We start from the raw sequence: 9,571 nt of genomic DNA, 5'->3' as shown, positions 1-9,571 counted from the left end.
CACATCACAGATAGGGCCGGGAGCACAATAATTAAAGTAATATAATATGTTGTACATGGTACTGTTTTAATTATTGTGCTGCATATGAAGCGTGTAATGTTAGGTCTTTTTAGTGTAATGTGTACAAGGGGTTAAATAATATAATAAATTAAAGTAGTATAATTAATGACAAATAAATTAAAGTAATATAGTTTATTGTTACGCTAAACAATAATAATTAAAGCTGTATAATTAATCAATACATTATAAAAGACAAATAAATTAAATTATGTTAGGCTAAATAATAATTAATAATTTTATAATTAATGAAATAATAATATAACAAATTATAGTTTATAAAAGATAAATAAATTAATAAAATAACTAAACAACAATAATTAATAATTTTATTAATATTTCAAACGAACTTATAGTTTATTGTAAGCAACCTTTGTTCATTTATTTTCTTTTCATTTTTTTTATTTCCTTTTGAGGTTTTTGGATGTACAAAATGCAAATTTGTTTTGGTTTTAAGAACATTTTTTTTTTTTTTAAGCACAAACTTCATACCGGCCAAATTTTGAATTTCGGCCGGTATTTACCGAAACATCCCAAAACACTCGAAATAGACTGAAATGACCCGAAATTTTTTCAAAGTAAAATAGGAATACCCTGGATAAAATTCCTGGAGTCGCCACTGTTTTTACCCCTTCTTTTTCATTGTATTCACAATTTTCATGCATTTTAGGTGAAATTTTCGGACCTATAGATTTTTGGGGTTTTTGATTTTTAATTTGGTTTCTTTCAAATTTGATCACTGGGTTTTGTTCTTAGATGTTGTAAACATGTTTCCCATGCATTAATTTGATTAATTTGGTGATTTGAGAACAATTTGAAATTCTAGGGCTTGAAACTACATAAAATTGGGGATTTTGTTCAATTGGGCTGTAATTGGTAAAATTGACTTGTATAATTGATTGATTAATTCATTATATGATGTTTCCTAACTAGAATGATGGTTAATTGCTTAATTTGGGTTACTTTTTGAAATTGGGTTTTTCAAAATTTGGGGTTTTTGTTCTAAAACTCTATGTTCAAGTCAATTGTTGGTTTCTAAAGTATAATTGAATAGTTTTCATTGCATTAGAGTATGCATTATTTGTTCATTCAGTTCATGCATCATATAGATTGATATTTTCTATTGTGTTTGCTTTCTAACCCTGTCTGATGTAGTCTGCCCTTGTGTTTTTTTGTTTTTTGTTCTTTTTGTTTTGTTTTTTGTTCTTTTTGTTTTTTGTTCTTTTTTTTTTCTCTTTTTTTTTTTTCCATTCTTTCCAACCCTTAACATCATGGTTAGGAAGTCTAGAGCCCATAAAAAAACCTCCACCTCCTCTACCCTTGTTTTCCAGAGTGATAGGTTTCTTAGTCCAAAAAATCAGGAAACCTTTGAGAAACTGAATGTCTATAAGAAGGTGTGGGCTGAACGAAAAATGATTTTAGATGAGTTCGATCCTGAGATTCGTAGGAGTTTTGATCGTAGGGGTTGGTTGCCTCTTTTAGATGTAGATCATCCTTCGAGGAATGTTTTGATCAGAGAGTTCTATTTGAACCTCTCTGTTCACTCCACTTCATCCAACATTCAGTATGTGAAGAGTTGGATAAGGGGAGAAGAGTATGTCATTACTCCTCAAGTAGTGGCTTCTGCTCTTGGTGTACCTTTGGTACTACAGCCTGTTTATCCTTATGATAAGACCCTTCCTTTTGACGACATCATGTCACTCATCACTGGTACTACCATTCAGTGGGGTACTGATCCTCGTATCATCTTTCATGAGCTTACTAAGCTCAATTATCAGTTTTTTCGAATTTCATGTCATTCCATTTGGCCTATCTCTCATTTACACACTATTCCTATTAGTGTTGATTAGGGATGGCAATTTCGGCCCGACCCGCGGATACCCGGTCCGGCCCGACCCTAATGGGCCGGGTTTTACCCGGTCCGATTAAGGATAGGGTCGGGTATGGATTTTTAAAAAAAAACCCGAAGCGGGTCCGGGCTGGGTCCGGGTTTTATTAAAAAACTCGAAACCCGGCCCGAAACCCGGCCCGAAACCCGGCCCGAAACCCGCCCCGTTTAAAACCCGGTATCCTAAATTACTAAAATGCCCATTATATATATATATACCTATAATTCTAACCTAAATCTGAAATCCCCAAATCTGAAAATCCCTCACACAGCTCTCCGCCTCTCCCTCACTCCCTCACGCAGCTCTCCCTCACGCAGCAGTGGCACGCAGCTCTCCCTCACTCCCTCACGCAGCACGCAGCTCTCCCTCACTCCCTCACGCAGCAGTGGCACGCAGCTCTCCCTCACTCCCTCACGTAGCACGCAGCTCTCCCTCACTCCCTCACGCAGCTCTCCCTCACTCCGACTGGCTCAGTGGCTCTCTTTTACTCCGTCGCCCATCTCCAGTCACCGGCTCTCCCAGTCTCCCTCACTCTGCAGCTCATCTCCAGGTTTGTGTCACCGGTTCTTTTTTTTTTTTTTTTTTGGTTGTTGTAATGTGGCTGACCGTCGACCCACAGGTCCGGCTCTCCCTCACTCGGCAGCTCATCTCCAGTCACCGGCTCTCCCTCACTCCGCAGCTCATCTCCAGGTTTGTGTCACCGGTTCTTTTTTTTTTTTTTTTTTTTTTTTTGTAATGTTGTTGAGCTTCATTGTTTTTGTATTTTTAATTTTAAGTTTATGGGAGTTCGAAATAAATAATAATATGAACTGGGTTTTATCCTAGTAATACTCCTAGCTGTATAGTACTTAAATGCATAACATCATCAAATATATAATTAAACCTCAAATTATGATGAATAAAAAAATTATGACACTGAATCCCCTGCCTGCAATGAAGCTAGTAAGTTACAACTATGCTGAAAGCTCCCCATCCGTCCAAACCGTAATGGGTTTTTGTTTGGCAAGTGTGGTTGCCCCAGCTGATGGGTGTATTAGGCCAATGGGCCCTCAGCCCGTTCGTCCATTTTTATTAAGTTTCATAGTTCTTCTCAATGGCCTTTGATCACGGGACTTCGTATTAGTATGCATAATTGGAGTAGAAAATAAAATCATAGAAGCAAAGACAGTTTTTCTGAAAGCCTAATTTGTCAATTTGATGTCCTTTATTTGATTTCATCATTGCATGCTTCGCCAATTTTTCATAATGGTATCCAATCTTGGAATTGAACATCTTTCATTTTGAAGTAATTATAACAAGAAAAGAAGGAAATGCGGAACAGATTGAAAGGTGGTCTTAGCTTCATTGGTATATAATAAGTAATAATGGTTATCGGCAATCAGCTTAGCACCTTGTAGTTTTGCCTTCGGACTATCTTTTACTGAAAAGTTTTTGTTATTATTATTTTTTTTTTTTTTTGCTGAATGAAAAGTTTTTGTTATTTAAGAAGGTGTATCATGTATCACGTACATGTCCATGCAAATTTAGTAATTTACTTTTGGAGCTAAAATTTAGTAATTTACATGAATTGTTGTTGCTTTGAGGAGCAAGAAAGTGTTTCAAAGGGTCAATGCCATAGGATTTTGTGACTTTGTTTCATGTGATAACTTTGATGTTTTCTTCATTTCTGCATAGTTTGTTTAATGGAAGAAATTGTTTGTTTTTTGTGTTTGTTGGGAATGCAGATCCTAAAACGGAGATGGAAGACACAAACACAGACACAAACAAATCTGGTTCTTCCTCGCCAAGTGGTTCTCCCTTGAGAACTGGACGTTGTCCCTTGCCGACTTTGCGGTCTCCTTCGCCATTTTCATGGTCACCCTCACCATTGTCACCTGGCAGTTCACCCTCAGGATCACCATTAAACGAGTAAGTGTTTGAATTTGTAGTTAATCAATGAGTATGTGTAATAATAAATTTGTGATAATTTGTTTTGATTCTAACTCCCAAACTTTTGAACCAATTAGGAATCCGAAATCTCCGACGGTGGACTTAGTAGGAGAAGACTTAGAGGCAGAGGAACAAGAAGGGACAGAGGGAGAGCAAGAGCCTACAAATGAGGACTTGGATACAAGTAGAAAAAGAAAGACTACCTCAGATGTTTGGTTTCACTTTACAAGAAAGAAAGTTGACGGAAAAGTTAAAGCCCAATGCCATCATTGTAACAAACTTTACTTGGGTGAGTCTAGTCGAGGTACAACTCATTTACGTAATCATTTAGCAAGATGTCCACGGATGAAATTTAAAGATATAAGGGATATGAGACAACAAGTTTTGATCAAACAACAAAATAAGGTGGATGGAACCATGAGTTTAAGTACTTATCAATTTGATCAAGTTAGAGTGAGGAATAAGCTTGCTCGTATGGTCATCCTACATGAATATCCTCTTTCAATGGTTGACCATATTGGGTTTAAAGAATTTGTGGCCGATCTTCAACCTATGTTTAAACTTGTCACAAGAAATACTTTGAAGAGTGACATTCTTAAGATCTATGATAATGAAAGGGAGAAAGCTTTGAAGATGACGGACAAGAATGGAAGTAAGATGGCCATTACAACCGATATGTGGACTTCAAGTAACAAAAAGAGAGGGTTTATGGTCATTACCGCTCATTTCATTGATCATACTTGGATGTTGCAAAGCCGGGTTCTAAGGTAATTTTTTTTATCTATAAATTGAATGTTAAAGACTTTACATTTAGAATGATTTTTGAATTATGTTATAATTATTCATATTATTTTTCTAGGTTTGTTTATGTTCCTTCTCCACACACAAAAGAAGTTCTTGCTGAAGTCCTTGTTGATTGTTTTTTAGAGTGGAACATTGATAGGAAGTTGTCTACAATTACTGTTGATAATTGTAGTACCAATGATGCCATGATTAGAATTCTTTTGAATAAGCTTGATACTAGTTCTCTTCTGTTGGGTGGGTCTATGTTGCATATGAGGTGTGCTGCACATATTTTGAATTTGATTGTTCAAGATGGATTGTCTCTTATTGGTGATGGTATTGAGAGGATTCGTGATAGTGTGATTTATTGGACTGGATCACCAAAAAGAAGGCAAAAATTTGAAGAAAATGCACGTCAATTGCATGTTCAATGCACCAAAGAGTTAGTTTTAGATTGTAAAACTTGTTGGAATTCAACTTACTTAATGCTTTCTACTGCATTGATTTATAAAGATGTTTTCTCACATTTGGCTAAACGTGAAATATCTTATACTTGTTTACCATATGATTATGATTGGGAGTTAGCTAAAGATATTTGTGGGAGGTTGGAGTTATTTCATAGTGCGACTGAGTTTTTCTCTGGTCGTAAGTACCCCACAACTAATATGTATTTTAATGTGGTGTGTGAGTTGAAAATTGCATTGAATGAATGGAGTGTGTATTCAAATGAGATGATAAGTACGATGGCAGAAAGTATGCTTGCTAAGTTTAATTCTTATTGGGCTAATGTTAGTGTTGTTATGGTTATTGCTGCTATTTTAGATCCAAGATATAAGATGAAGTTATTAGAATTTTATTATCCTAACATTTATGGTGATAATTCTAATTTGGAGATTGAAAAAATTAAGAATCTTTGTTATGATTTACTTGATGAGTATGGAGATATAAATGAGTCATCTGTAGATAATGAAGGAAGTTCCCATATTCCTGCTAGTACTTCAAGCCCTGTGGTACAAATGAAATTTAGGTTGAGTGGGGCAATGTCATCTTTTGATGAGTTTGTGAATAATAGTTCAAGTAGTTCAAAGAAACATGGGAGTGCTAGAATGGAATTTGATCATTTCATTGATGAGGGAGTGTTGAAGAGGAGTGAAGATTTTGATATTTTGGGATGGTGGAAAAGTAATGGTTTAAAGTATCCTACTTTACAAAGGATTGCAAGAGATATTTTAGCCATTCCTGTTACAACTGTTGCTTCAGAATCGGCCTTTAGCACTAGTGGGAGACTTTTAAGTCCACACCGTAGTAGACTACATCCCAAGACTATAGAGGCAATGATGTGTGCTCATAATTGGTTATGGAGTGAAATCAACGGTTAGTAATTGTCTAATTTCTATTTATAAAATTAAAATTGTAGTTTTATATTTGCTAGTTACAATTTGATATTTCATTCTTTAATTCATTGTTATTGTAGGTTCTTCAACTATGTCCGGAGATTGTACCCTTCAAACAATTCTTGATGATGGGGAGCCTAATGAAGAGGATGGAAGTTGTGTCACAATTATGGATGATTAGATATTTTGTATTAATTTAGTAGCCTTTTTAATTTCCTAAACTTGTTGGATTAATTTGTTGGTTTGTAATTATTTTAAGTCTTTTTAGCATTTTGTAATTTTTTAGCCTTTTTAATTTGTTGGTTTGTGGAGGATAAGACATTTTGTAATTTCTTACACTTGTAGGATTTGTTTTGTAACTTTTTATTTTTGAATTTCTTGAACTTGTTGGACTTTTGATACTTAGTTCTTGGACTTATTGGATTTATTTTATTGTTATGTTTAGGTGGTGATTTTAGTTATGATTTATTGATTTATAGATGTATTGATGTTTGGTGATTTATTGATTTATAGTTATGATTTATTGGCTGCCCAATGAATGGGCTTGAATTGGTTGCCTTATTGATGTTTGGTGATTTATTGATTTATAGTTATGATTTATTGGCTGCCCAATGAATGGGCTTGAATTGATTGCCTAATAATGCCTTGAATGGGCTTAAATTGGCTGCCCAATGAATGGACTTGAATGGGCTGCCTAATAATGCCTTGAATGGGCTTGAATTGGATGCCTAATAATGCCTTGAATGGGCTTAAATTGGCTGCCCAATAAATGGGCTTCAATCTGGCAAAAAACAACTCAATGGGCTTTAAAAAAAAAAAAAAAAAATTAGTTGGGCCAGATTTGGGCCCAACAGGTTAACGGGGCCCGCGGGGCCTGCGGGGCGGGTCTGGGCCCCGAAAAAAAAAAACCCGATTATTATTCGGGTAGGGTTCGGGTTTAGGGTATTGGCCCGCGGGTCGGGTCCGGGTATGCAAAACTCCGGCCCGAACCCGACCCGTTGCCATCCCTAGTGTTGATTTAGTACATTTAGTAGTAACTCTTTAGAAATTCAGTGGGTGACACAGATACATCATACATGTGAGAAGGTGCAATTCAATTTATTTTGAAGGTTTATATACATGACATCCAATATGGTTTGTTAAAAAAATTACAATTAAGGGTACCACCAAGTAATAGCCATAGTTCACAAAGATTTAGATTCCACATTAATAGCTCTTCTCAACCAAAAAAAAAAAAAAAAAAAAAAGATTCTACATTAATAGCAATACTGCCAATACTAGTATGCCTAGAAAAAATGGAAAGAAAACACAATATAATGCCAAATTCATTTATTCACAAAGTACAACATAAATAAATAAATAAATTTCTGACAGCATAATGAGTTGTCAATATGAATTTCAAAAAGATGATTACCTTGCTAGAATTTCAACCTTGCTAATTTTCTCATTCCTGTGAGATGTTTATCCCATCAAGTAAAACTAAGCTTTCCACAAAATTAGTTGCATTAATTATACATCCAGCATTTGGAATTCTAAAAATTTCCTTGTTTAAACTCTCAGGGTCAAATGAAAGCTTCCAAAAGGGCCAAAACGTATAACATTCCCCTTTGACTGTGCCGTCAACGATGCAGTCAAAGAATTCTGCAGCTTCTTTCCTTTGTATAGTTTTTTTAGTCCAGGACTCAACCACACCATACTCCTTCATTACCCATAGGTGGCATAGATTACTCTTGTCAGCTAGAGCTTCACCAAAAACAAACAATGTGAGTGATCCCTTGAACACTGCAAGAGCTTCAAAAAGTAGAGAAACACCATCTAAGTAATTTTGAGGAAGCAATATCTCCCGGAATCTCTCATCATTGGCGTCAAAGGACAAAATAAATTTGTAGTCCTCAGAACATGCTATAGAGTGTAGAGCTCCATTAAAAAATAAAAGGTGGGACTCATTTAGATAATCAACAGATCCAAGGGGTCTAGACCCACTTGAGGACACCACAGATATTACAAACCTTCTCCATGAATCTGTACTCAATGTGTAAACCTCGGCCTCAGCTGGCGGCACTTTTTCTCCAGGAGAGTATTCATAAATAAGTTTTAGAATCTTGTAGTCATTGTTTTGATAATGATAGGCAAGTCCAAATGTGAAACAATAATCTGAGTGACCAAAGGGATGAATGAAGTGACTTGGTGGAAGCTTTTTATACTTTCTAATGCTTGGGTTCCACAAATATACTGCGTGACCATGGTCATAGTCATCATAGTCATCATCAGCACTGAGGAACATGCCGTTACAGAAGCCAACTATATAAACAAAATAATCGGGGATTTGAAAGCTAGAAATCTCAGACAAAGTGCGGTCACTATTGTGAACAATCGTACACAATTCATTGGGGGATGATGACATTCTTTGTGATTTATATAACAAATAGTCATTGTTGTTATTTGATGAAGATTTAGCTCGGTCAAGGTGAGTCTTAATGAATTTGTGGCTGGTGATTGTGGAGTACCAAGATTTGGAAACACACCTAAATCGGATCAAGGATTTCACTGGTACCCAAGTGAGGATCTCGTATACAAGGTCGTCCAGTAGAAGCTGGAACAACGGTGATTGAGACATCAGTGTTTCTGATATGATACAGTAACGATTTTTCAAAGGTCTGATCTTCAACGTCTGAGGCAGATTTTGATTTCTGAATTCTGATATGAGTTGTTAAGGTTAGGTTTGAGTTTGCGGCAAAGAATGTAAACACAGAACCTAATTCTAAATTTATTTAAAGCTTGCGGGAACAAACCGACCTCTTTTTTTTTTGGGCTCTGCAAAACACAAGGATAGATTCAACAATTTTGTCATTGACCCAAGTTCAAGCTACGGCCCAATTAGGGATAATTACAAATTACCCGTAGCTAGATTTCATTTTGCTATTTGCCTTTTAACGTTTGTTATTTTACCCACATGAGGTTTAGCTCATTAAACAACCGTTACCCATCTCATTACTTTCACTATTAAAAATACAAAATACAACCACCGCGCACCCTTGATGTGATGGTCACTCCACAAATATAAATGCTTGTGGGGTGTGGGGGGCAAGGCCCAGAATTCAAGTCTCCAGGAGGGAGCTTCACACATATATACACTTAGTGTGCATTTGGACTAGCGTTTACTATGCGTGTCTTGCATCTGGCGTTTGGTCATAGGTGGGACCTGTGCAAACAGTAGCGAAGATTGGGATGAAAAACACGTAGCTTATTTTACCTTAGTGTTCTTCATGTTCTAGGAAGAACATGACTTGATTCATCTTCTTGAAACCCAGCAAACCCATCAACTGAGAAGATCAAAACAGTGAAACCAAAACCATATGAATCAAACCCATGTAAAAAAAAAAATAAATAAATAAAATCAAAACTATGTGAAAAAAAAATAAAATAAAATAAAAATCAAACCCATCAAATGGATCAAGCCATCAAACGGAGCAATTGATCAAATGGATCTACCCACTGCCGATCAACCCATGATTCATC

At 36.0% G+C, this 9,571-nt stretch overlaps 2 protein-coding genes across 2 annotated transcripts; one reads left to right on the top strand and one right to left on the bottom strand.

The window, feature by feature from the left end:
- The first annotated feature begins 2,415 nt into the window (after positions 1-2,415).
- On the top strand, positions 2,416-6,233 carry LOC115951521 (zinc finger BED domain-containing protein RICESLEEPER 2-like). The gene is made up of 6 exons (XM_031068703.1): positions 2,416-2,496; positions 2,566-2,636; positions 3,671-3,854; positions 3,953-4,642; positions 4,735-6,032; positions 6,133-6,233. Exons 3-6 carry the CDS (start codon positions 3,685-3,687, stop codon positions 6,231-6,233), a joined length of 2,259 nt encoding a protein of 752 aa, XP_030924563.1. The 5' UTR covers positions 2,416-2,496; positions 2,566-2,636; positions 3,671-3,684.
- A 1,263-nt stretch (positions 6,234-7,496) lies between these two features.
- On the bottom strand, positions 7,497-8,669 carry LOC115951520 (F-box/kelch-repeat protein At3g23880-like). The gene has a single exon (XM_031068702.1). It carries the CDS (start codon positions 8,667-8,669, stop codon positions 7,497-7,499), a length of 1,173 nt encoding a protein of 390 aa, XP_030924562.1.
- Positions 8,670-9,571: the final 902 nt, after the last annotated feature.

This window comes from Quercus lobata, chromosome 7, assembly GCF_001633185.2.
Source record: "Quercus lobata isolate SW786 chromosome 7, ValleyOak3.0 Primary Assembly, whole genome shotgun sequence".
NCBI lineage: Eukaryota > Viridiplantae > Streptophyta > Magnoliopsida > Fagales > Fagaceae > Quercus > Quercus lobata.
This window is presented reverse-complemented; position numbering and strand designations above follow the sequence as displayed.

What these genes read in the sequence shown, in the direction of transcription:
- LOC115951521 (XM_031068703.1), top strand. Translation starts at nt 3,685, where the DNA reads ATGGAAGACACAAACACAGACACAAACAAATCTGGTTCTTCCTCGCCA. An exon ending in TTGCAAAGCCGGGTTCTAAG is followed by an intron (nt 4,643 to 4,734) that starts GTAATTTTTTTT and finishes TTATTTTTCTAG; the next exon opens with GTTTGTTTATGTTCCTTCTC. An exon ending in GTTATGGAGTGAAATCAACG is followed by an intron (nt 6,033 to 6,132) that starts GTTAGTAATTGT and finishes TTGTTATTGTAG; the next exon opens with GTTCTTCAACTATGTCCGGA.
- LOC115951520 (XM_031068702.1), bottom strand. Translation starts at nt 8,669, where the DNA reads ATGTCTCAATCACCGTTGTTCCAGCTTCTACTGGACGACCTTGTATAC.